The 27934-nt window shown below is 36.9% G+C and overlaps 3 protein-coding genes and 1 non-coding gene across 5 annotated transcripts in view; 1 reads left to right on the top strand and 3 right to left on the bottom strand.

Annotated features, from left to right (window-relative positions):
- Positions 1–11524, top strand: part of trappc12 (trafficking protein particle complex subunit 12) — a 29803-nt gene extending 18279 nt beyond the window's left edge. Inside the window, exons 5-12 of one of the 2 annotated variants that reach the window (XM_032546832.1) lie at positions 74–212; positions 3030–3142; positions 4904–4976; positions 5879–5952; positions 7303–7401; positions 8340–8443; positions 9515–9602; positions 9778–10020. In XM_032546832.1, coding sequence (XP_032402723.1) covers positions 74–212; positions 3030–3142; positions 4904–4976; positions 5879–5952; positions 7303–7401; positions 8340–8443; positions 9515–9602; positions 9778–10020 — 933 coding nt within the window. Of the gene's footprint in view, positions 1–73; positions 213–3029; positions 3143–4903; positions 4977–5878; positions 5953–7302; positions 7402–8339; positions 8444–9514; positions 9603–9777 lie in introns of both variants that reach the window. The other variant, XM_032546833.1, reaches the window with a different exon arrangement.
- Positions 11525–11939: 415 nt separating this feature from the next.
- adi1 (acireductone dioxygenase 1) lies at positions 11940–15339 on the bottom strand. Its single transcript, XM_032546835.1, has 4 exons — positions 15094–15339; positions 14822–14941; positions 12873–13052; positions 11940–12493 (listed from the first exon to the last, which is right to left on the bottom strand). Exons 1-4 carry the CDS (start codon positions 15265–15267, stop codon positions 12386–12388), a joined length of 582 nt encoding a protein of 193 aa, XP_032402726.1. The 5' UTR covers positions 15268–15339; the 3' UTR covers positions 11940–12385.
- Positions 15340–16621: 1282 nt separating this feature from the next.
- On the bottom strand, positions 16622–25946 carry LOC116709456 (kelch-like protein 10). The gene is made up of 5 exons (XM_032547998.1): positions 25795–25946; positions 22322–22805; positions 20036–20638; positions 19079–19228; positions 16622–17071 (listed from the first exon to the last, which is right to left on the bottom strand). The coding sequence occupies exons 1-5, from the start codon at positions 25944–25946 to the stop codon at positions 16685–16687; spliced, it is 1776 nt and encodes a 591-aa protein (XP_032403889.1). The 3' UTR covers positions 16622–16684.
- Positions 25947–26644: 698 nt separating this feature from the next.
- On the bottom strand, positions 26645–26726 carry trnas-gcu (transfer RNA serine (anticodon GCU)). The gene has a single exon. It is a non-coding gene; the product is annotated as a tRNA-Ser (tRNA).
- Between the last annotated feature and the right edge of the window lie 1208 nt (positions 26727–27934).

The following is a 27934-nucleotide window of genomic DNA, read 5'->3' on the forward strand; positions in this document are numbered from 1 at the left end:
AGGTTGATTAAAAAGAGTTGTTTTATCTATTAAATCACATTAGTTTGATAAATTTGTTTGTTTTATGCTCCAGCTCTGGTTTGTGCGGCTGTCTCTTCTCACCAAGTTGAACCTTTTCCAAAATGCTGAACTGGAGATTGAACCCTTTGGCAACCTCGACCAACCAGATCTGTACTATGAGTACTATCCAACTGTTTACCCTGGGAGGAGAGGTACGAGCATATTCACCACATTATTTTCTGGCATTAACATTCTACAGTGCTGTTAGTTTTGACCACACAGGTCAGATGCTCAAAGTTAAGTACTCCTCAGCCGAACAACCATGATTTTTTTTTTTCAAAATTACTTTTCTATTTTATTTGTCCAAAAGCTTTTCCATGAAAATTGCTTACAGAGAACTTGAAGTTTAATAGTATTTTTAATAAGAGGTCTGAAAAACTGAAAGCATGCTCTCAAAGAAGATTCTGCATTTTAACCAAGTTCTTTGGAAACGCAAGCACACCACCACTGTCCTATTAAATATTCAAAGAAAAGTTCTGCCACAAGCTTGATATTAGACTGTATCATTGAGAAGCTCCAACAGCTCTACTTGTCTCCAGCAGTTCTTTGGTTTTGTTTTTCCTCTTTTTTCCTCTGCATGAATTGCTCTCTAATGTATTCCCATTACTTTGGATCTGCTTCGCCCCTCGGGCTACCACAGTGAAGGCAGCAGCAGAGACACAGCTGCACATACACAACATTTGAAGATTCACTGCACAGCCTTCTAAAGAGAGCACCGATTGACTTTCCATTGCTCAATATTAAACGCTTTATGCCCTACTAGGTGTTCAGAGACAAACTGGCGTGAGTTGTTGCCTGGCATCAGAATTCGAACATGTCTTTACTCCGGCTCTTGCATCGAATATCTATTACCCGCGATCACATTCTGTGTATGCCTTAAGTCACGACTGCCCCATGTATCTCTCTTCTAAAGGATTGAGATCGACCAAGCACGCAAATAAAAAAAAAAGTCGATGTTTGTTTGTTATTATTTTGTTTATAAAGTGAAAACTTGGAGACAGTGGTAACTTCACTCTTTCAGTGGAAGCACTTAGGTAGGGGTGGGCAATTAAACGATAATGGTATCTGTCGCAATAGACTTGCGATCAATTTTAACAGAAAATATGTCCAATAGGATGTAGAATTTCATTAATCGCCAATGTTTAATGAAACATTAAACATCTTGCATTTTGGGAGATGTAGGCAGAGAAAAGGCCTTAGTCAGTCAACAAGGTTGATGTGATCAACAACCACTCTTAAATAAACTACCAAAAGCCTAATGGGTAACATCTGCAGTAGCAGTTTCATGTTGTTCCCAACATACTCAGACATTTTTTACTCCTCAAAGTTCTGCGCCCTTGGTTTACTCAAAGCTTTATGCTTTTATCACAAATATAAAAAATCTTAGTTCTTTGAAATAGATCATTACCATTTATTTTGACTCACCCAAATGGATTTTGTGTAAAATGTTTGTTTGTTGTTTTTTTTCAGATATGTTAAAACCAGCAAGCAGAGACAAAATTATCTTTGGCCTGCTAAAGTTTCTAAGAAGAGGCTTTTTTTTGCCTTGGTGTTGTGTTTTTGTTAACATTCATTGCACTCAGAAATTGAATGAACAGAATTTTAACTGTAGATGACACTGTGATGTGGCACTAAAGAAAAATATTACCAAAACTTCACATCATCATTCTATTGCTTTTCTGCTGTCTTTCTGCCTTTCACATGGGAATTGTTGACATATGGTTGGTATGAAATTTTCCATGTTCTTTTTTGTGTCCTCTAAAGCCTAGAATGAGAAGACTCCATAAGTACAAAATGCTGAAGAATCTAAAGGACCAACATTTTTTTTATAGAAAAGTTTGTAATCTGTTGTCTTTCTGTCAACCTAACCATTAGAATCAGACTCTATTGTCATTGTACAGAATCGCAATGAAAATGTTTTTGATTCTTAGTATCTAGCCTCCATAGAAAGTTGTGTGACTGAGACTAAAACTAGAGCTTTTTCCAACGCAGTAATATGGTTTCAGTAAGGAAGGTTGATGGGAGAGTCTGCCAACCTGTTTCTTTAGCATTGTAAAGCAAGCACATAATAAGCAACAACCACAGTGACCTGCTCGTAAGTGTTGAAAAGACAGGATCCCTGGTGTTATGAGGACTACAGAGTTAAGACAGCAGCTATTCATTCACAAAAGAAGCATGCCTAGATTATTTTATTTTAATGAAATAACTATCCATACTGCCAAAGAAACTTTCAAAAAACACCAAATTCTAGCTAACAAAAGTTCTGGCCGAGAAGTAAAAATGAAATTTTAATCTGATTCCAACTACAAGAGCCCAAAAAGACTGAGTAATGAATCACTTCAGAAGATAAAACTGTGTAAAACAGGACAGAATCGCAGACGGTATGTGTTATGGGGGAAAACAAGAGTGTATCATGGCCTCCATTTTTAGATGGCGAACACCAGCGGATAGAGAATATAGATAGAAATTGAGATACACACTGGCAGAAGCAGCAGCCAAAGATGGAGTAGCTCGCAGAGTTTCAGATCAGATGACGGTATCAAAGAGACCCTGATCAAAGCCTGGGGACTCACCTGAACACAGGCTTTTGCTCAGGGGTGTGTGTGTCTGTCTGTCTGCATACTGTGTGTGTGTGTAAGAGTGTGAATGATGTAGAGGCAGGCAGAGGGATGAGGCAGGCAGATGAGTGATGGAGCTGTGCAGCACACAGAGATGGAGAGATGAGAGGCTTTAATAAGCAGCCATACGTAGCTCGGTGCCATCTGTAGGTTCCTGCCTCCAGGGCTGTGTACAGTCTGTGTGTGGGTGGATGGCTTTATATTCTCATCTTTCTGTCTCCACTCTCCTGCTTCGTTCCCATCCCACCCCGTTCCATATTGTCCCCTCTTCCTCACACATTCTCTCCCTCCCGTTCCTGTCTTCCCTCCACCCATCTCCACCCTTTTTTGTTGTTGTTGTTTTTCATCCAGGCTCAATGGTGCCTTTCTCCATGCGGCTGCTGCACGCCGAGCTTCCCCAGTACCTATCCAAACCCCAGGAGGCTCTGGACCGCCTGCACAACCTCAAAACTGTCTGCCTTGCTGTTAGTGAACGCACACGCCCACACACACACAAACACACAGCCTCAAGATGAAGTTTTTAGTCTCCTAACAATTTTCGAAGTCCCTAAACTTCCCTAAAATGTTGATATTTTAATTAATCTGGAATTCACCCTGTGTCTTGAAAAATATGTTCTAGGTCTGAACAAGTACAGAAATAAGAAACATGATGTATATAAAAACTTTTTTTTCTTGCAAAAGCAAGAAAGATTAATTTCTGCAAAAAAAACCAATTTAGTATCTGACACAATCATTTATGGATTTCAAGTTTCTATTTTGCTTATTGACATTCATTCAAACATTTATAAAAGTAGCATAATTGTATAACATTTCTGAGTGGTTAAATAAGCCTCTAAGCTGTTGGAAATTCTAAAATGAACATGAGATTTTCTTAAAGATTTTAAGATTATGACATTTTCTCAAAGATTGTGTTTAACAATAGCAGACTTAATATTTTAATAATAATGAAGTTTTAAGTTAGCATAACATTAATGAGCATTAAAAACTATTTAACACTGGAATTTGAAAATAATAATAAAAAATAATTGTGCCTTAAAGAATCTTGGTCCTAAACCTGGCTACGTAAATGTTCTGACAGAGTAGGATTTGGACAGAAAAGATACTTTAATTTAATTAGAATTACTTTAATTATTTAACTTTTGGAAGATGAAAATCTTAAAAAAATAACTTCAGCTTTAATTAACTGAAATTTCTTTTTAGCTACTTAGCTGATGCTATACAACCACATATCTTTCTTAAATATAGAATGGATATGTTCACTGGATTTATATACAAAGAAGTTACATAGAAATAGTGGATATTAAAAACTGACCTCAAACATTTTCCAAAGAAAATAATAAAGTGACATTAACTGTATTAAATATTATACTAAATGTTTTTGAACTAATAAATGTAAACCTTGAAATATATAAATGTATATATTTAATACATACATATATATATATATATATATATATATATATATATATGTGTGTGTGTGTGTAGAAAAATTATGTTTTTTGGCCACCCCAGGTAGAGAAATGAAAAAGTCTTAAAAACTAAACTTACAGCCAGATAAAATTATTTTTTTGTCCAGAAAATAAAAATAGGGAGAAATCGGCCAAGACACTGATGAACTGAAAATATCAATATCGATGTAATTTATTTTACATGAATTATTAGGGGGTACCAGTAAGTGTGGCATTGAATGAGTATTATAAAATAAAATATGTGTGTGTTACATTTTTTAGGCTATATTTAGTTAAACCTTAATTTTAATATTGCTTTTCTTGTTATAATAAAGTTTCTGCTACTCAAACACACTTTTTTAATGTTTTAGCAGTTGAAATGTAAATGCATTATTTTGTTTAAAAGTATGTATTAAACAAGATTTGGCTTGAAATGAAGATTTCCGTATTTGACTTAAACCTGTTGTCAGTAATTGTTATGAAGTAAGCTGAATGATAGAAGGTGTAAAAGTTAGGTTATAAAGGTGTAAAAGTTCAACTCAACTCAAAATTATTTGATTTGGTTTGTAGCTTATTCTTTATAATTATTGTTGAAAATTAAATTTAAACAGTAATGGTGTTGAAAAGGTTTTTTTATTATTATTATTTGTTGAGACTTGCAGAAACCCTGACTTTAAAAGAAAAAGCCTAAATATAATCTGAGAACTCATTTTATTTGTTAACATGCTTGTGCTATTTAAAATGCAGGCACTAATTTAAATGCCCCTGCCTGCACAGATACTGGAAAACCTGGAGAAAGGCTTGGCAGAGGATGGCAGCATGATCACCCTAGCACAGGAGAACAGGCAAGGTAAGCAAACACACCGCAGAGAATCCGACCTGGCTGCGTTCCCAGACTGCATCGCATCGTGGGAGGAAAGTCAGGTCACGGGCCTGAACAGTTAATCCAGATGCACACCTGGCGCAGGACTGCAGCATACCTCAGCCACACATACAACCACCCAGTCTCAAGCACACACCTATGCAGTAAAAGTGTTTAGCCCCTCACAACTCCGCTGCTCTCACTGAATGTTAAATGTTCTCTACAGCTCTTCACACCATTTGGATCAATACGGATCAATCCTGCCAATCCACTCACATCTGCACTGGAGTGTGCGAGGGAAATTTACCCAGATCCGCCTCCACGCAACTTGAATCTGACCTAGAATCGGGGCCATGTAGCTTCTAAATACTTCTTCAGCATCTGTTTATCAGTTCGAAAATGTGCCCACCGATAGCTTCAGCTGAGCTAAATACTGGAAAATTAGCTGGGTGACTCATGTATGACTGTATCCGTGAGGGCGCCTCGGTTCAGCCGGTTTCTCCCAACAAAAGCAGCGTAATGGCTGTGTCCTCTTTCTCTCCTACCCACACAGACAGTCGATAACGCAGGGCCTTGCCTTCACACATCAGAACCCCACTGAGTGATTAGCTCTTCCCTCAGCTCTGTCTCCCACAAACACAGTGATGAATAGTAACAGGCTCTTCCCACAGCAGACAAAGAGGAAATGTGCCGCAGTGTCTTCCTCAGCACCTCGCCTTAAAATAACCCAGGTGTTACAGCTGGTTGTAATGAAAGGGATGGAGGAGCGAAGAGTGTGGAGGCTTTTCAGAAATCTAGGATATCTCAGGAATACCCAAAAAGCGATAGGAGAGAAAATAGAAAGTCATTGAACCCCTCCCTTTTTCACCATGTCTCTTTCCTGTTTATAGCATCCCTAAAGCTGTGGAGGTCTCGTCTCAGTCGGGTCATGTACTCCATGGCCAACTGCCTGCTGCTGATGAAGGTGGGTGCGTGTGTTTGTGTGTCACTGTGGGTGTGAGTCTCAGAGATCTCTGATGCCAGGCTGGTGGTGGATTCACAGTGAAATCCCCACAGACTGACCACTAATTGGATTCTTGGTCAGAGAAAGAACGAGCGGAGAGCAAAGAGGGGGGAGGTGATAGTGGTGTGGGTTCAGATCAGGCTGAAGAGAGAAACACAGTGCCATCTACTGCAGAGACATGAGATTACAGTCAGTGCAGTTTCATTCCGGACCTGGATTCTGATCCCCAGCATCCTGGTTCTGCATTTTAGGATTGCAAAATCCTAAAATTTGTGAAAAATAGCCAAAATATGCAAATAGAATTTAAATGACCTTTCAGAAACATGAAGAATTTTAGTTCAAGAACCTCGTAAAGTAAATTCAGCATTTTTTGGAATCAAAATATAAATACTTCTCCTTCAAAAGATCACAAAAATCCAAACAAAAATCTGTTTGTATTTTTTACAATTTAGGATTTATATGAGGGATTTTTTTCCCATAATGTTGCTCTGTAAGTTTTTAGTTTTGTCTTATTTTTCTTTGCTTCACAACAGTTAGAGTCCTTCTAGGTTTTCCTGATGATCAGTTCTCCAGGCATCCTGAAGAAGTAGATAATTATTATAATAAAAGTAATGATAATGTAGAAGTAGTTTTTTAAACAAATGACAAACATCCTGTAAATCCAACAGAATTTTTTAATAAAATTTTTTTTTTTTACTACTTTGCAGGCACTAATTTATATGGATTTATCCCTTGAGTTTAGAATGCTTTTTATGCAAGACCCATGACTCAGAGATGGGTGAAACATACAAAAAACTGTACAAAGAAATGTTAAGAAAATTTGTGAAAAATAGCCAAAATATACAAATAGCATTTAAAGGACCTTTCAGAAACCTGAAGAATTTTAGATCAAGAACCTCGTCAAGTAAATTCTGCATTTTCTGGAATCAAAATGTAAAGAAAGGAAGGTTCTGTCCACATTAAACTCAATTTAAAGGCAAAGTCAAAAGTTTGAGTGCATTCATATGCACATGCATGTTCAGTACACTCCTCCCGTGCCCCCTCTCTCAGCTCGGTACACACCGAGTCCACACACACCCCTGTCTGACCTCTTTGCGTCTTGTCGCTCAGCTTTCAAGTCACCAAGTGAGCGATGCGTCGCAGCACATCGTCAGCGTGGGTGGAGGGTCTCAATGTCCTGCTAACTGTTTGACTATGCTCTTTCCAAACTCTGCTCTGTTTACCGCTCTCCACCCTTGTATTTTGTTTCACTCCTTTTCCACTCATTGTTCCCACTCACTGAATGCAATCTTGGAACCTATTTGTCCTCAGGACTATGTTCTGGCAGTGGAGACCTATCACTCCATCATCCAGTATGAACCCCAGCAGAGAGTGCAGCTGCTCAGTGGAATCGGACGCATCTTCTTGCAGGTCTGTTCATCACCAGATGGACGAATGGACTATAAGACTCCCTGGACACAGAATTAATTATCCTAGCTTTGCACAGTATGCCTTATGCTCCAATAGACCAAAAATAAAACCCCCTTTATTTTCTCTTAAAGAGGTTTTGATTAATGTTGTGCAAATGCAAGACCGTAAACCAGCGATTCATATTTGGTCTTTTTAAAGGCAGGAATGGTTTGACTTATTTTTTATGTTAGAGGATTATTTTTCTTTTGACATGCAATAAATATATTTTTTAAAGTGTTAATGTCTTTCAGCTTTGGGTTCATGCTAAACAAAACCCCCTGAAAACAAGAAGTCTATGCAGCTCTTTCTGAGCAACAACATTTTATTGAAAAATGTTGACCCTGCTATTTTTGGCAGTCAAGCAACTTAGTTGTACTTGCTTAATGACTTGACCATAATGCCACCTTTTTAATATTTGTGCTGCATTAAACAAGTGCCACCACACATATTACAGGCATAGAGAGCTTGAATGCATGGTACTTTAAAAATTAGCAAACACTTATTGCAGTCCAAGCTAAGTGGTACTGTGATTACCATAAATTTGTGAGAGTAAAGTTACAAAGAGCATTTTGTTCCAGATGCAACTTTCATTTGTCTTTCATCTAACAGATGTTTTATGTACATATAAAACACCGCTAAACATTTATATGTTGCAACTACTCTAGCAAAAATGTTCTTTTGAATTTTTATGTAATATTGTGGTTTGTTGCTGCTGGAAGCAGATTGAATAACTTAGAGAATGATTGGGTTTCTATTCCAAAACAGTGTTTAGATCTTTTTTTCTGCAAGGATGTTTCTTCCTTGCAGATTTTTCTTCCTTCCCTGTTTTCTTTAGGGGGTTTTTTTCAGGCAAAGACATAGATCAGCAGTTAATGTACAGCTGCTTTATTATTTCCCAGATTGGAGATGTGAAAACTGCAGAAAGATACTTCCAGGACGTGGAGAAAGCCTACGAGACGAAAGGGAGTAACCTCAGTCACGCTACATGCGTTCTAATGAACAGGTACATGCAGATCAAATGTTTCGCACCTATGGGGTAATCTGGGACAGAATACACAAATTTGTGCCTGATTTTCTAAATAGGAGGTAGCATCTTTGCTCTCTAGCCTGAGGTGGTGGAGAGTATTAAATAACACCGTCATGTGTTAATGATTACTTCAGTAAAAGGTCTGAACTTCGGGTGATTGCGACAACATTTTTTTCCCCTTTTTTTGGTGTTCTGTTGTGGATTTGCTGCTATTTTTTGAGTTAATTGGGAGGAAAGTTCATATCATCAGAACTACAGAGATAATCTGAAGCAATGTTTTTCAAATATTAAAGTAAAAATTAAAAATACTAATTCATCCTCTGGATTACAGTGAAAAAAAAACTAGTCTGTGCCGTGTGTCCAGCGGGTGGCAGTGTGGATCATGTTGCAAATTAAACGGAATTGGTCGTTAACTAGAATGAAACTCTGAAGTAAGATGCACAAAATTACAGAGTAATTTTTACAGGAATTTATTTGAACTATAGTGATTTGTTTTTTCATGCCAATGGCTGTTATGCGTTTTATGTACCCTGAAATACTAATGGAAGTATGTTAACATCTAAGAGAAATGCAGGGGACAACTACTGTTCTGTGACTCAATCCTGAACTAAAAAAAATTCCTATGTTGGAAAAACTTGACATTTCATGTTTTACCTGAATATAATTATTATGAATTGGTCAACATGAAATTGTGATAAGAACTTGAGTTTTTTCTTTTGTTTGTTTTGTTTTGTATTTAGACATATTAAAAAAAAAAAAACTATACAGATAACTTGATCTAAGTGCCTTCGTGTTAAATTAATTAATCAAGTTCTGTTGTGTTATCTAGCCTGCAGACCACTGCTCCCCAGAACCATAATTGTAAAACAGCACTACCTGTAAAAGAGAGATCGATGGTGCTGTCTTTAGTTTGTCTTTAGCCAGCTGATCTGCAGTGTGCAGCAACAAAGTGGACATGGGCAGTGGATGAATAAAACGATTGGCTTTTCTGTTTCTTAATTTGTGAGTATAATATCTGAGTGTAACATATTTCTACCTGTTTTTCAGGGCCTTTGTCTACCTCAGTCAGAATAATTACGCTGAAGCACACTCAACTTTCCTTGAAGTTTTAAAAATTGACCCAAAAAATCCAGTTGTAAGTATAACTATATAAGTATTAGAGTCTACACATTAGAAGCTTTAATTGTGATTTGATTTTCTGTTTTTTACCCAGTGGAAAATACAACATTTGAAATATCTTTGAAATGTCCAACTAATTTCTATGGAACGGCCTTTTGTTTTTTTTGTTTGCTTGTTTTTTGTTTTTACAGGCAAATAACAACGCTGCAGTGTGTCTCCTCTACTTGGGCCGGCTAAAGGAGTCCTTGGGCCAGCTGGAGGGCCTGGTTCAGCAGGACCCCACCCAGTACCTCCATGAGAGCGTCCTCTTCAACCTGACCACCATGTATGAACTGGAGTCGTCGCGCAGCACGCAGAAGAAGCAGGCGCTGCTGGACGCTGTGGCCTGCCGGGAGGGAGACAGCTTCAATGCGCAGTGCCTCAAATTGGTCTGAGAGGAAGAAGGACAACTGTTAGAGAACTGTGGTGCTGCTGCTGCCCCGTGTTAACGACGGGTACTGCAGTTCTGTGTTCAGAGAGGAACTAAGCCGTCCTCCTGTGGGACAGTAAAACCAATGCTTGCTGTTCAGTTTCAGAGATGTTAAAAGGGGACGTTTGAGATCGGCTTTTATCGCACTAAAGTGGTCCAGCACTCCTGCCATGTGAGCAGCGACCCAGAAACAGTCCTCACACTTACAGCATTTTGAGACTGAAAGAATTTGTGGTGAATGTGCTTATTTGTTCTGTTGTTTGTGCTGCAGCTCTGCATAAATACTGAGGGAGTGAATGCCTGGGTCCAAGGCAAAAACTAATAGTAATAATAATCCAACTATGTAACACGTGAGCTTTTTAGACCACTTTGAAATCTGGAGTAATGTAAAAAAAAAATTACATTAGGGTCAAGTGAGGGCATAGCTGCATTAATCTGGCTGTATTAATGCAGCCAGATTAATGCTTTTTGTGTTTCACTGATACACAAGAAGACTTGACTTTTAAACCAGAGTTTCTTTTTGTCACTACATATTTCTCTCCTATGTAAACAGGGTTCCTACCCATATTTCCAGACTTTATGCAGACTCAAAATATTCTGAATCCTCAGTTCTTTTTAAGACAGGTTTTAAAGGTATAAATAATAAAAACTTACATTTCCAAATTGGTCTGGATTTAATGCAGAAGTTTAAACAGAAGGCAGAAACAAATGAAACATGGACAGATGGATGGACAAAAATACAAGAAAGACAACAAGATGAAACGCACTTAAAGAGGGATGGAAATGCATAATGATGGAGCCGACATACTGGCAAAAAGATGGAAGAATGAATGTATGGTTGAACAGATGGAAGGAAAAGACTCTTAGTGAACAGAATAAGGAACGAGTCTGGTAATATTAATGTTCTTTCCTCACCCAAACCTAAAAAGCCTCTTAAATAAAATTCATCAGTTTTCCAGACTGCTTAGGAACTGTGTGCAAGAAGCTTTTCTACATCCAGACACTGATCAGACAGAACCCTCAGTTTTATCAACTAAAAGTTGTTTCTTTGATGGTTCATTCTGACCTGAATACAGTAATGTTAGGTTTTCTTTAGCTCTGCTCCAAACATCAGGTTGCATGTGTGCAACATGACTCAAAATCTTCTGGATGGATCTGCGCTTAAATTTTAACTAAATCTGGGATGAAGCTTGATCCACATCAGTAATTTTTTTCTCTCTCTCTCTCTCTCTGGGACGTCAGACACTGATGTGGCTCTCTTTGGGCCCGTCTATTTAAGCCGTCACATGACCCTGTGCTCAAAGATCATTACAGCAAGACCAACCATGAAAACAGCCCCATCTTCTGTAGTTAATTCAAAAAGACACGATAGGCTGCTCTCTAAAATCAATAAACATGTTTCCCAAACATTCCTCTCAGTAAATATATTTTAACTGAGAAATTCAAAATTACAAAAAAAATAAAAATAATGTATATGATCAGTGTTCAGAAACTTTTAGTCAGGAGGACGTGTTGTTACACTACAGGAGCTGCTGGCTCACAGTGAGACCAGGCCTGGGCATTATCCTGAGCTTCAGACTCCTTAAACTTTTTAATGCAGCTACTACAGGATTACCACTAGATTTCATCACTCCTGCAGTGAAAATTAACAAGCCCCTCAGATTGCATCGGTTTCATTCCCACTGAATGGAAATGTAAAAATATTCAAAACCCAAAGTTGTACATATCTGAAGTGTTGTCTTAATTACCTTATCGATTTGTTTTGCTTTTTCTTCTGCTGTTGTCTTTATGTTTATCATATTTATGTATATAAAGAGCTGTTTTATCCTGCATAAATCTATTGTGTCACAGTAACATGCTGGAATTAATAAAAATAGAATAAAAGACATTAGCAGCAGATTTATTTCTAGTGTAATAAAAATGTACATTGATCTGACATGAACACCATTTTGCTTATTTCCTGAGCTTGGAATTAGAAATTAGACTCATGCTTTATTTATTACAAATGAAGGCACTCATCTTTTGTTGCTGGCAAAGAAGTCACCTTTTAGTGAAATTACTTCAAACTTCTTCACCTCAAACCCAGGTAAAATAAAAAGCATAAGTATCTAAAGAAACTAATAAGAGACCCCTTAAAAAGCACTATGTAATCTTTTAAACAGTACAGCACAAATGAGTAATCTGATGCCTTCTACTTGAAGATCTCATTCATCACAAATTATCAGTGTACGTCTTTCCTCATCAGTCTTCTTATGAACCTGCTGAGGTCAAACTGAAGGAGGTGGTTTTAGTGTTTTAGTTGGGAGGGAATCTGCAGCCTTTAAGGATCCCTACAGCGAGGCCACATATTTCTGCCGGATGTCGAAGTCATCTGCCGACCGGTTGTAGGCCTTCCACACCGGCTCCCCGACAAACAGCCGCATGGCTTTGGTGAAGTTCTGCAGAAAAAAAACATTCTCAGAAAAGCCTGACTGACGTCCCAGTTTATTGTCTACATAAACAAAACTGCATGTCGTCAGCAACTTATCCAGTTCACACATATTAATTAGGTTCTGTGTAATGATTAAGGGAAATCGCCAAAAACACGCTAGCAAAAATGTACTTAGAACTTTGGACAAATGCCTCTGTTGGCTATGGCTTCAAGACGCCTCCTTCAGGTGTTTTGGTCCATTCTTCAAATCCTGAAGGTTTTGTAGGCCTCTTCTATGAACTCTAATCTTAGTTCTTTCAGTAAATTTCTGACTCATTTAATGTTTTTGCCCGCTTTGTATATCGCTAAATTATTGAATTATCGGGTGTGTTAAATCTGCGATGTACCGTCTCATCCAGGGTGAAGCGGTGGTAGATGCCTGCCGGCAGGGTGATCAAGTCTCCCTTTTTCATGGCGATTCGGATCCATCGGTCCTCCTTGTCCCGGACATCAAAGTAGGCCTGCCCGTCCAGGATGTAGCGGATCTCATCATCCAAATGTAAATGCTCCTCATAGAACATCTTCAGCTGAAGCATAAGGTATAGTAGTAGAATTAGTATTTGAGACAATAGTAGTGCTGCTAATGATGCTGCCTACATATGTCTATATCAGTAAGAATTGCAATATGTATTGCCAGAGGGTTTGTCACCCATCCTGTTGGAAAAATGATCTAAGTTTATTAAAATTATGAGTTTATATGTTTTTATATTATTATTCTTTTGTTTCTTCTTTGATCCCTTTTCTTTTATGGCACATTATTAACTGTTCTTTGGATGTTTGGATGAAGATTAGAAACCCTACACACTCTTCTTGTTTTATCAATGTTTGTTTGGAGATTAGAAATGCTCACTCACTCTTCTGGTGTTATCAAACTGCCTGTCTTAGACGAGTCAGCTTTGTGTATTGTAATAGTGTCCTAGGACATCCTGTGGCAGAGTTCTCTGATGAAACTATCTGGGTGACTATGTGAAGCAACCCAACCCTCTTTTCCTTAATAAAAAGCAGCTGAGAGGTGAGAGCCGGTAGAGTTGATGCCAGACAGTTGTTTGACTGCGGTTCTCCGTGTCTGGCTTCTCTCCCCTCTTCGGCAAAAGAGTAACTTGTGTCTCTGGTTGATTCCTTGCAGGCTGGGAACGAAAATAGACCCAACACATCCAAACTCATTACTAAAGAACATATAAAAACCTGCAAGCTTTAAAATAACCTGTTTCAATATGTGAGTTTGTCTTTGTGTTCCTTAGTAGTACTGTCAAATTTCTTCACAGCTTCTATTGATTTCTTTTTTTGTTTGTTTGTTTGGTTCCATGAAGATACTGATGCAGGTCTTTTCAGAATTTGTCATTGTTGAAGTACCACTTTCAGCAGCGGGTTTGGGATTATTAAAAGAGTCAAGATTATGGATTGATGGATTGATTGACAAGAGCATGAAGAAATATTAAGCTAAGAATGTTGGGTCACTTATTCTCCCATTAATGAATAATATTAGAAAGACATTAAATATGTGGTCAATTTAATATTCTGATTTTTTTCTGAATATAATGTATATTTATTCCTTTATTTTGTTTTTCATTTAAAAGAAGCAAATACAGTAAATACTACTTCAAATCTATAAAATATATAGATAGGTGTAATGCATAGAGGTTTTGAGCCAAATATGATTTAAACCCCAATCTCTGGTTAGGCTTTTAAGGATTTTAACATTAAATGTTTATAACATACTTATTTCAACAACTTATGTTGTCCACTCATGTTTAAAAAGAACATTTAAATTTTTTTGTCCGTAAAGATGAATTAAACTTTGAAAAATAAATCTGGAATATGGTCATAACTCAGGCAGTAAGAGAGAGCATAAATAAATATGACATTAAAAAATACAATTAACTGCAGTTTGCTGGTGAAGTTAAGTATGATTGACAAGTTGTTGATTTCTTCTGTTTGCAGGGCTTCGACTGCAATGTTTTATCGATATCTTTGTCCTTATTACAACAAAGGGAGAGGCGCTGTGTACATTTTCTGCCAAATATGGCATTTTTTTGTACTGGCCAAAAAGGTTTTTTGTTTTTTTGATTTTTTTTTTCCACTTTTGTTTTGTTCTCAGGGAATAGATGACAAATAGCTAGGTTATATTAACCAGTTGAACAATTCAATTTGTATTCTGAAATTTTCTTGACAGTTTGGTTCCATTTATGTCATTACATCTCCTAATTGCCCATCCTGGTGGAGTACTCAAAAGTTGTACTCAAGAAATTGCACAACTTCCAAAATATTTTTAGACAAGTGGAAGTAAAAGAGTTACCTTTTCCTCATAGTTGGGTAGTCTGTCCCTTTCAATTGTAATAATGTCCATGTAGGAGTATCCTTGCTCTTTGCGGATCTTTTCCAGCTCTGGATCTGTTTCATAGGTATCAGCATTCAGCTGCAGGGACACAGTAAGCAAAAGCAGAGCTGCTCAGAACGGTTTGATTTGTATAATTAAGACGCTGTGAGAGTTAAAGTGGCTGCATGATTATGAGGAATATACTTCTGTCTGCTGGTGTCGAGCAGCAGCTGAGGAATGTGTGTATTTACTTTCCAGTAGAAAACTCCGAGCTTCCTCAATTCGTCCAGGGAGACGGACTGATTCGGGTTCAGTCTATGGGGCTTCCTCTGGTCCTCGTCCGAGCAGTTCATGTACCAGGCTTCTAAACCCATACTAAACGAAGGAGATCTGCGATAAATCCTTGATATCTGACAAATGTGCATTTAGGACTAAAACTCATGTGACTGACGCAGTACTGCTTCTTCTTCTTCTTTTTATTTTTATGGCGGTTGGCAAACAACTTATAGGTGCATTACCGCCACCTTCCAGATTGGAGTATGAATTAGACGTTTACCTATTATAATCTCCCCATAATGCCCGTTCTTCTTAGAAAACAAAAAATACTGCTAAAAACTACATCCCCAGATGATCTCTGAAACAATTCCCTAATATCTAATTTATTTTTATTCCTACTTAAATTTCTAAGTAACACCTCTCTTTCCTGAACATATTTATTACATTCTAAAAAAAATTGTTGGACTGTTTCTAATTGTCCACAATAGTTACAACAACCTTTACTATACTTATTAATTATTTTAAGACTACTATTTAATCCTGTATGTCCAAATCTTATTCTAGATATAACATCTTTTTCTTTTTTAATTCTATTACATTTCTTTAATTCCCCCACTTTTTTTGGATGCTATAATAAAACCTACCATTGCCTCCTCTATCCCACAGTTTTTGACATGTCTTCTTGATATACATTTTAATAATATTCTTTACCTCATTTTTACTTATTTTAATCAACAATATTGTTTTTTGCAGCACTCTTAGCAAAACTATCAGCCAAGTCATTTCCTACCACACCAATGTGGGCAGGAATCCAAACTAGTTTAACATGAGAACCATAATTTTTAATCCTAAATATTGAGTGACTTATATCCAATATAATGCACTACTTGAATCAACTGACGCAGTACGTCTTGTTGTCACGGATTAATCACAGTGAGATGTCCCGCCCAGTTGTCTTTGATCGATCCAATCACAGAGTGAACAAATGCTACGTTCAATTATATCTGAAAAGTCAATATTACATAACTCTGACAAGGAGCAATATAACTGAATTTATCTTCAGATGTGAACATGTACTATTTCCATATTCACTACATAATTAAAATGTAGTATTTCAGACATTTGGTCAATTTAATATCAATTTCACTCAAAACGTCACTTCTAAGCGTAGAAGCCTATGTTTAAGGGGCGGAACATAAAGCTGCATGCGAAATCAGTGTGTCAGGGTTTAAAATAAAAGTCCCACAAACTAAGAGCATTCATATCATCAGTATATGTAAGCCTCTGACCTCAATTGCATTTATGAACTTAGTCTGATTCAGATGTTACAAGTACAACCACATGGTATACAAAATAAAAACAAGGTATACTTTCTCAGTTATGAATTAACAACAACACAGAGACAAAAATGACCTGTTTTAAAGACCTTTGAAACAAACACACTTATACAAATATTTATGTAAAAAGAAATCAATACTACACAACTGTAGTTTAATGCTCTGAGTGGTTTATTAATTGAGTAATGTATTTGTGCTTGTCGTAGTTAATGGCACTGGAAATGATGAATCAATGTCCAGCTTCCATCTCTTCCTCCTCTTCCTCTTCTTCCTCCTCTTCTCCCTCCTCCTCCTCATCCTCCAGCAGAGCATCACGAGAGACCATGTAATCGGCCATGTTTGGGAGTCCAGTTATCACGCAGCAGCTAAGGGCGCTACGGAAGATTTCCATGTCGCAGGCCTCAGTCCACACATCTGTTATGTTGTTGTAACACTCAACGTTGTAGCAAGTGGTATAGCCATTGAAGCCCCCAACAACAAAGAGCCTATCTTCAATCACTTCAATGCCAAAGTTGCTGCGGGTGGTAATCATGGATCCCACGTTCATCCAGAGATTAGTCTCAGGGTTGTAGGCCTCAGCAGTGCGCAGACGCCTGTTGCCATCAAAGCCACCAACCTGTTAGAGAGAAGGAAAGTGTGCTGGTTCAGGTCTTCAAGCAAGTTAGTACCTCATTAAACACCAGGATACACAAGGAACAGCATTTTAAAAAAGCAACAACTAAGACCAAAAATACACACAATCTAAAGTTCTAAATTTAGTAGGTTTTGATATTAAGATGAGCAACTCTACCCAAGTAATTGCTTTGCCATGGTCATTGGCTTAGGTCTGGATTTTGTTGATAAATTTAAGGACATATCTTTAAAAGGATTAATCATCATTTAGCAATGAAAGAAGAATGAAATAACATTGGGAGATTGGACAGAGTTTTATTCTTTGTCAAGAAAAACATTTGTCTGAAAAATTGAGATGTTTCCAAGACTACTGGCATGGTACAGTAATCCCACAGGAGGTGGCTCAGTGAGAGAGAGGATGAATTATGATCTGGGATTTTTGTCCTTTAAGGGAGCTTCAGTTTGTGCATGGTCGTCACACCACGGATAATACAGACCATACAGGTAATACAGTAATCGTCCCTCTTCACTGAGGGTCCCAGTGTTTTCTGTGTTCACCATTTTAACAGGGCAGCAAGGCACGTTACCACATCCATCAGAAAAGTTACTTCTTCCAGGAGAATACCCTCTTTTTAAGCCATCCTACCTGTTCTCCTGATCCAAATCCCACTAAAAACATTTTAAGGTCTGGGTTTACATAAACAGACACCAGTTCCCCAAAAAAGCTTTTACAGTGATAAACAAGAAAATTGGGTCTACTCACCGCTGACTTCTTTTTAACCCATTTATTCTCATTCTCTATTTTTCAAACTCCCTAAATCTATATCTTAGTTTGTCTTTTGCTCCTGTTTCTTTCATTTAAATTCTGAGGTTCTATTTACCATTCTGGATCATACCAGGGTTTTTTCCTGCTTATTCTTAAAATTTTAATGAGGAGTGTATATCAGCTTTATACGATAGCTTTGTAAAACTTTTTACAGGGGTGCCATGGTGTTTTATTTGCAAAGGACACAACTAATGTCAGAAAAACAAACACCTAAAAAAGGTCCAAGCAATGCACAACATAGGCAAGAAATATTTTAGTTATTTTCTTTTATTTCAGATTTCAGTCACAGCTGCAGAATATTGATAACATTGTTTATTATATTAACATAATTTTATAATTACCTTTTTGTCCAATAGATTAAAAGGTTTTTGCATATAAAAGTACAATTTAATTAACATAGACTTGAAGAATCTAAAACGGAACGTCAAATTTTACCCCTTCAGTTTTTGCACACAGCATGACATGATAAAGCAACACTACAAAATTAATTTATCTCCTGTTGTTCACTTCAGATACTTCCTGACATACTTTTGTAATGTTTTGACATTTTTAATTGTGAACTTAATGACATAATATTTCACCCAAACATTAGATCTAGAAGACAACATCTCATGCATGTGGTAAATACCAAATGTTACCACAACACCACTAGTTAATTACAGTACTAGTTGTGATGAAGACAAATATCTGATTTGTCATATTACTTTGATTGCTTGGAGAAAAGCTAACTTCATTATTGAGTGCAATTCTGCATGTTGGTTTTGACTCGACAAGCAGTGCACACACAGACAGCGATCTACATCCCAGAACATTTATATCGCTCTACCCCCATCAAAGTCTTGAGGTCCTGTGATTGAGACCCGTTCATTATTGATCCCGGTTCAAAACTAAAGGAGATAGTTTCAGTGGCTCCAAGACTCTGGACCTCACTTCTCTGACTTTCAAGTCAGCTAAAACCTTTTTTTTTTTTTAAATCTGCTTTTTTTTTTTAATGTTACTTTGTGTATTCTTTTATTCTGCTTGTTGATTTTTATCTTGAAAAGCACTGTATAAGTAAAGATTTACTTACTTACTTACCCTCCCTGCATCTGATCAGATTAGAAACAAGCATTGATGGAAGCCCTCACACATTATAAGTAAAGTTTCAACATCTATCTGTGCTTCAGCACTGTTTCCTGTACTTACTGCAAAAACATGACCTGCATAAGCAATGACTCCTATTCCACTGCGCCGGCTGTTCATGGGGGTAATCAGTGTCCACTGGTTGGTCTCTGGGGTGTAAAATTCAGCTGTCTGCAGGCACTCTGTTCCATTGAATCCCCCACAAATATAAATCTAAAAAAATAAATAAAATAGTCTTAAAGGATTTAACTGTTTATATCACAGACATCATGAAAGTATGTAGTGAAATTTCTTTTTTTTTTTTTTTTAAAAAAGTCACGAGTTGGGCTTTTGCTTTTTACTTTTTTTTTTTTTTTTTTAAATGACAGGATAGTAATTGATTGTAACTTTTTGGGCATAAGGATACTTGGTCATACAGCAATGACATGAATGCCAGGAGTTTCCTTCAGCTCTTACACCTCTTTACAAACCAGCTACAAGGGTTTCAGTGTCAGCAGAACAATCAAATCATCTTTTGAAAGGAACTCTTCTACGAGGTAAATGAAACGTTGCTGCAGCTTTCAACACAAGCATAAAAACAGTGCCCCCTTTATAGTGCCTTTGCCAAAGTACAAGTATGTAAAATATTCAGCTCTATTCATCATATTTTCTATTGATCATATTTTCTGTAATCTGCTGAAGGAAAGCATCCCCACAGAATAAGGCTGCCACCACTGTATTTTACCATTTGGATATTCTTGCTTAGGGAGAGGCACTGTGTACATTTTCTGCCAAATACGGCATTTTTTTGTACTGGCCAAAAAGGTTTTTTGTTTTTGTTGTTTTTTTGTTTGTTTGTTTGATTTTTTTTCAATTTTGTTTTGTTCTCAGGGAATAGATGACAAATAGCTAGGTTATATTAACCAGTTGAACAATTCAATTTGTATTCTGAAATTTTCTTGACAGTTTGGTTCCATTTATGTTTTCAAGCCTTTAATTACCACAGTAGTTTCAAAATAGCACAAAACTCAGTTGACCCACCTTATTGTTAAGAGTGGTGCAGCTTGCATCACTCCTTTGCTCGTGCATGGGAGCAATCAAGTTCCACTGGTTTGTCTCCGGCTTATAGAACTCTGCTGTGTTCAGTCGCCCGTGTCCATTATAACCTCCCATGGCGTAAATACACCCATTCAGCACAGTCACACTCACGTAGCAGCGCCTGTGGTGCATGGGAGCCACCTCATGCCAGGTGTATGCAACGGGGTCAAACTTGCGAACGCTGTTGAAATGCTCCACCCTGTTGAAACCTCCGATGCAATAGACGTAGCCATTGAGGAAGGCGGCACCATGATAGGCACAAGGCCGCTCAAGGTTGTTGCCAACATTGGTCCAGCGGTCATAACGAACATCATATGCCTCAATGGCATTGGTTGGATCTCCACCACTCCACCCACCGATGGCTAGTAGGATAGTATTAGGCCGACGAGGGCGACCGAAGTTGCTGGTCAAATGGGTTCTAAATAATATAAGTTGACTCATGGTTCCCATTGCTTCAGACAGGAGGCCCACACAATGTTTTTTCACCAGCACATTTGGCAGCAGCTTGTCTTTGAAATATTCTATATTGAACAGGGCCAGTCGGATCTAGACAGAGATGACAGGAGAAAATGTATTTCTCTGCATTTTTCTGAATCTCATAAATGGTTGCAACATGTTCACCAAAGGTTTTTCAGTACTGTGTTTTGTTTTTCACAGTGTGTGAAAAACTACAGATCCTTTACAAAAAATCCTCAAAAGGAAATGTATACATATATTTAAATTTACATGTATAAATGTTGGGCATAGTTAAATGGCATCCTTATAACAAAATGTATTATTCTAATTGAACTATTTTTGTCGTTTTTATGACTTAAAGCAAACTAAAAATGTCTATGTCAATGTCAATGGTAGTAGTTTCTGCAGTTGCACGTGAAAAACTGTTTGATTCTGTCTTTCAAATGGACTTCTAGTTCTGTGAATCCACTATGTTAAATAGAGCACACTTGAATGCAAAGAGTAGTTCTTGTCTAAGGGAAGCTTGCTTCACAAAGTGCCATCAAGTTGCTTGCTAATTTGACTTTTGTCACACATTTATGCTGTACTTACGAAGTAAAGAAGCCAGAAGCCCATTAAAATGCTGTCTACATCGTTTTAAACTGTGTGATTGTGAGCGTGAGTGGGAATAAAAATAGCAATAGGTATTTTGTTCCATATAACACAGTAGGAGTGTAACAGGTAAACCTTTTATGGATGCAAATTCGACTAAAAACCCACCTGTTTAGGACTGTATTTGAAACGTAATCAATTACAAATTTATTGATGAAACTTAATGTCGTGTTTTGATTGTTGATTCTATCTTACATTGTGTTTTTGTGTTTGATATGATGTAAAGCACTTTGAAATGCCTTGCTGCTGAAATGTGCTATACAAATAAAATTTGATTGATTGATTGATAAAAAATAAATTGCCCATGTGTAGGACTACTGCTGGGTGATGTGTTTTGTTACCATTGCATTTGTTTAATGTTGTCTGCTTTTGATTTATTTGTATTCTTAATGTAGACTGTATGTTTAAATATAGAAATTGTATCATTTTAAATTCTTAATGTGTTACTATCAAATATCATAGATTTACAACAAAAGCAGTATGAAGAAAATAATACTAATAGTTAAGAGGTTAGTTTTTAAAGTTTCAATTGAAACATGTACAAATGACAACTATCATGGGAATCCAACGAAAAATGTATTTTTTTACTAAAATTTACTTTTTTACTGCTTTAGATATATAATAAAAAAATAATACACGGTACCTTTTTTCAACAAGTTTCCTGCAAATTCTATATCATAAAAGTTTTTGATCATTATACAAGTTAATTATTGTTGCTTTTTTTTAAATATCTGAAGATTATTATCTTCAAATAATGTTTGATTTAATTAAATTATTATATTTAGTGTCTTTAGAGTGTTCTTTTTTCCTGCTGACATTATTTTTTATTTTGCAGTATCAAAACAAGCTGTATATCTTGAAGAACTTTATTCAAACTTTGTCTTCCCACCTTGGGGGAGGTAATGTACACACTTTGAGTTAAAATTATTTACTAAAACTTGCTATAGTCAATTTCTGTAAAAAATGTTTTAGCAATGTACTGTTAAATGTACTCCAGTAAACTCAGCAAACTTCCTAATTAATTTTTTTGCTCTGCTTTCATAGCACAGCCTGAATAACATTGGCAAAGAAATAATGAAATAATAAACATGTGAGTATTTAAACTCAATCTAATGACTACACCTTAGTCATGAGAAGTTGGAAGTATGACTCTCGCTCTGGAAGATCATGAGAAGTCCACTTCAAAAGGGCCTCATACACCTTATTTTCCTTTGTCACATTCAGGTTATCTTTTTCTATGATCTCAGCTAGCTCGTTTGCAGAGAGCTGCAGGAACTCATCACACAAAACAATCTCCTCAAAGTGTTGCAGGATGTATTCAAAGGCATTCCAACGCAGCTCAGTGTGCACACAGATTGTTGCGTACCTCCAGATGCCGATGCAGTTGTCTGGCCTCATGAGACGCTCGAGGAACATGCAGCAGACATGCACTACCTCATGCACATTCAGCTGATCTGCTGCTTGAAGAAGCTCTTGCACGTTAGCCTCAGTGACAGTGAGAGAGTTTGTGTATGCATAGTCGAGGATGAGCCGCATCATTGCAGATGATATTCCTGGTATGTGAAACACCTTTTGTTCTGCGTTGGACCATCGTGTGAAGAGAGCACTGAGGAGGAAGCACATCATAGAATTTCATTAAGACACAACCATGTTTTATTTAATATTATACATATGTTCCACTCCATAACTTCTGTAAAAAGGTGAAAACTGATTAGAGTTTACCTACTTCTCACTTACTGTAAAGTCTGCAGTGAAAATTTCTAAAACATAAAATAGAGCTATTGAGCTGATTGTAATTATTTTCTCTTAAGTACAATATGGTAACAATCTATCAATGAAACTAATTGTGTTTATATATGACAAAGTCTTAACATTTATTTTGCTTTTAGAGTAAAGCAAAATAGTTTTTATGTCTCTTCAGACATACCTGGCATGTTTTGACGTTTTACTTCTGTCTTAGTGAGAGCAGGTGTCACAGCTTTTGTTGAAGACGGAAGTAGAACGTCGAAACATGTTAGGTATGTCTGAAGAGACATTAAAAATAAAGAAAGAAACTTTAAACTTTGGGAACAATGTACAGTACAGACCAAAAGTTTGGACACACAGTGTGTCCAAACTTTTGGTCTGTACTGTAGCTCTGTAAGACCACTTGTTTAAAAAGGTATGGAGTAAAAGGTTTGATAAACCAAGTTTATGACAGGGAATCGATCTGAAAATGGGTAAACTTAATATAGCCATTCAGTTTCTGAATGGCTCCATTATAGATATATACATTATGATATGTAAAATATATAATGCCATGATCATCCTTGACCTTTTTCACTTTTCACAAAGAGCTGCATTGACAAATATACTCATGTAAATATCTTGTCAATTAAAAATATTGTATTGGTGGGCGTCGCATGGCTCAGTGGCTAGACTGGGTATCTAACTGAAATGCATCACCATTTATTTTTTATCTGTACAAAAACTCTCAAATGTACTGCTAGTAGAAAAAGAAACTTATTGGAACATAAATTAATATGCATATGAAATGCCGATATAAGTACAGTCGCTTTAAAAAATATTAACTCCCTTTTTGTAATTTTGCAACAATTACAATCCCGCCCCATTGTCAAAGTGAAAAATTATTTCTACAAAATAATGACAAGTTCAAAAGTAACATAAAATATGTTATTGTATAAATATTAACTCAGTTTAAAATGACTGACCTAATTCAAAAGAGGTCCAGCCATTTGCTGCTAGTTGTCTCACAGTGAATGGAATGGAGAACACCTGTGACTGTGTCGCAGGTGATTAAAAGACACTTGTTTCTGGACATTAGTTCAATGATTAATCAATAACTTCCATTAAAGCATGAAGACCAAAGTAAACTCCAAGCAAATCACAGAAAAGGTTATTGAAAAATATAAGTCAGTTTAGTTCCATCATAAAGACATGGAAGCAATATGGTACGTCCATATTGCCATCCTCCCAAAAAATGATTGACCATGCAAGAAGGAAACTAGTGAGAAAAGCCACCAAGACACATCTGACAACACTGAAGGAGTTATCAGCTGAGATGGGAGAGACTCTGCTTATAACTGTTAAATGAAAAAGGAACTGTTGAAAAAAACTCATATCAAGGCTCATATTATAAAATTTACCAAAAGGCATATAGGAGACTCAATGGTCAAGTGGAAAAAAGTCTTTTGTTCTGAAAAAATGAGCTTTTTAGCAATCAAACAAGACACTATGTTTGGAGGACACCCAAAACCACACATCACCTCCACTGTGAAACATGGCAGTGGCAGAATTATGTTGTGGGAATGCTTCTCTACAGCAAACCCTGGGAAGCTCTTAAAGGTAGAAGGTAAAAAAAAAAAGCAATTTGGAGGATTAAACACCAAATGTTCAGTACTTGTATAACACTTTAAGAAGTCCAGAAGTACTCCATACTTCAATCATTCACCCATTCACTCAAACTCACAATTGATGGTTGTTAGCTCAAATCAAAATAGCTAATGACCAATTGACGTTGTTAGCTACCAACTGATGGTAGCTAACAACCAATTGATGTCATTAGCTACCATCAATTGGTAGTTAGCTACCATCAGTTGGTAGCTAACAATGTTAATTGGTCATTAGCTACCAATTATTGGTAGCTAATGACCAATTAGCTACCAATAATTGGTCATTATTGGTCATTAGCTACCAATTATTGGTAGCTAATGACCAATTGATGTCATTAGCTACCAACTGATGGTAGCTACCATCAATTGGTAGCTAACGGCAATCAATTGGTCATTGGCTAACAGTGAGGCTGTCCTGGGACAGAAGCGAGGCTGTGAATACTTTTTATAGGCACTGTACAACACAGGACTGTACATGACTTCTTGAAAATGCTGTGTACCAAACCTCTTGTCTCTCTCCATTCCTACCAATGTCTTCTTCTTTCTCCAATGCCAGCATCCTGCCACTAATATCAAATTGTTCAAATCAAGCATCACAGAAATATGTTCAGTCAAGTGAGGCCTCATCAGCCTTACTCGGATGAAATGCTTCATGTGCTGTTAAATTAGTGCCGCTTTCACTTACCACTATTAAAAATTAGGTTTGTGGTTTTAATGTTGTGTTTTAGTCAATGGTTACTAGTTAATGTGAATGTGAGTAAAGTATTTGAAGTCAAAACGAGTTGATGAACTAACATCCAAAGGAAATTAGCATTGTGGTGATTGCTTTTAGTGATGTTATGAAAAACATTTATGCTAAACAGGAGATAGTCGCAAAACTCTAATATTTATGTTTCTAAATACTAGAGTTTCTAAATATTTATGTTGTATGTTTCTAATATTTATGTCTTACAATGTTTTACAATTAAATTATGTGATTTTCCCTCTGGGATTAAGAAAGTATATTAATTCATTCACTCATTCATACTTGTAAAACTGCCCTTTTGTTCACTTTGGTTCGCCTTTCACACATGATTCAACAATACCTTTCAGTTTACTCATTATGACTACCGATTATCACCTTAAATCCTCAACTAAAAACAAAATATAGTATCTTTACCTGTTTATAAAAACACAGAAAGTAATCCAGTTTGACCAACTCACCAAAAATATGGGGTGCAGTTACAGAGGATGATCTTGTGAACTGGAAACTCCACTCCCTCAGCTATGATTACGGCGTCAGTTAATTTCCCCTCCAGGCGGAGTTGGTCACTCAAGCTGCGTGGCTTTTCTGTAGTCTGGACTTGTTCATTCATTTTTAACTTTGAAAAAAAAAATTATTTGTTTGCTCTGACTTTGTTTTTGCTTCCACTCACTCAGCTTAGGAAGAGTGGAATTCTGGACATATTGCTTTGTTATCACCGAGTCTTTAGAACGGTAGCTCCATACATCACAATGACTCAGAAACTGCTGATTCCATTGTTTATTTTTAAAACGTATTTAGCTTGTAATAGGTGCTTGCTACAAATGTGCTAATTTCATTATATCAAATTTGATTATAGTTCTGTTCCACAGAGACAAAACACAATGATAATAACAATACTGCCTTGGAATTAATGGTGGGGAGAATAGGTTTTGCAGTTTGCTTACTATTTTGATGTTGTTTTTTTTTTGTAGGGTTAAAGGTGAATGTGCCTAAAGTTCGTACATATAGATCGACATTTTCTTCCCTTAAACTATTTTGTACAGGTATTTAAATTGTAACTGGCCCCGAAATCAATTTTGTTTTTTTTCCTGATAAACTGTCTAATAATTTATGGTTCTATCTTATATTTCTGGAACTAATTTTTTCTATGCTATCTAATATTTTTTAAGATTGGTATGACTGAGGAAGATAACTCTGAACCAAGGTATTTTCCAGAGTAGTAAATGGTTTATTAATGTTTACCATGATCACATGTTAGGAGTTCGATAAGAAACGCATAACGTTATTCTAAGAATGTAGAAAACGTTTCGACGAGGATGGGATTCGAACCCACGCGTGCAGAGCACAATGGATTAGCAGTCCATCGCCTTAACCACTCGGCCACCTCGTCTGACGAAAACGCATCTGTAACGTGTCTGAATTTTTCCAGACTACAACAGAGTTGCATTACTAATATTTGGTTGTGCATATAATGTCTTGATTAAACACGTGAGGTGTTTTACACAGCTCTGTGCCATTCGGGAGAAATTGCAAAACAAAGTGAACGTTACGGTGCAGTTCTTGTTTACCCCACCAGGTGGAGCCAAAGACTGACTCTTTGGCGAGCTTCAGGGATGTTTACGCATGACTTGTTAATTTATTTCAGTTAGTCAGTTTAAAAAGCAAAACGAATCAATCCAGTCCAGCTCTATTCTCGAAGCTATTCACATTAGAACTGAATGGCTTCATCCCCAGGAATTAGTGCGTGTTTCAAGCCTTTCTTTATTGTAATTTTTTATAAAAGTGCTCATACATAACAAAATTCTGTTTTGGAAAATTTAGAAATTGTGTAAGATTAATTTTAAAAAATTATATTTGAACAAAAATTTCAGGTTTTCAAATAGCATGTCAATTTTTATGCTCTCAATACTTGATTAGGCCTCCTTTTACACTGTATTGCTGTATTAATGCAGCTTGGGAAAAAGTTGGTCCACCTCTGACTGATGCATTGAGGAACCCCCCGTTTCTTTGTCAGCAGCCTTCATCTGCATTGCTGGATATTGTGTCTCATCTTCTTCTTCACAATGTTCCATAGATTATCTGTGGTTTCAAGGCCAGGTGACGTTTCTGGCCCACTAGTGCCGTGGTCATTAAACCAAGTGTTGATATTTTGACAGTGTATGTAGGCTCCAAGACACATGGTTCAGAGAGACAAAGATGTGGTACTGTAAGGTCCTCATAAACCACAAGAGGAAAACAAGCAGATGGCATGGTTCCTCAACCATGGAACATGGTTCCTCACATTATGTGTTGTGAAGTTTCCAGATGGAAACTTCACAACCTCAAGCAACTTGAATTGTGTACATCTCCACTTTATCTCCATACTCTGGGACTCTGTTTTGCATAAGTAATGGAAAACTACATTCATCTGAAAACTGGGACAGTGGGCCACAGAGAAACACTGCCCTCCCAATTTTCTCCTTGGCTCCAGTAAAACATTTGTTATTCTCTCTGGTTCAGAAATGGCTTCACACACACAATCTGAGAGTACAGGTCTGTGTGATGGCGCTCTTGAAGACTTCTGGTCCACGACTTTTGAACCCACCACTCAAACTTATG

The sequence above is a fragment of the Xiphophorus hellerii genome, chromosome 19 (assembly GCF_003331165.1).
Source record: "Xiphophorus hellerii strain 12219 chromosome 19, Xiphophorus_hellerii-4.1, whole genome shotgun sequence".
NCBI classification, from domain to species: domain Eukaryota; kingdom Metazoa; phylum Chordata; class Actinopteri; order Cyprinodontiformes; family Poeciliidae; genus Xiphophorus; species Xiphophorus hellerii.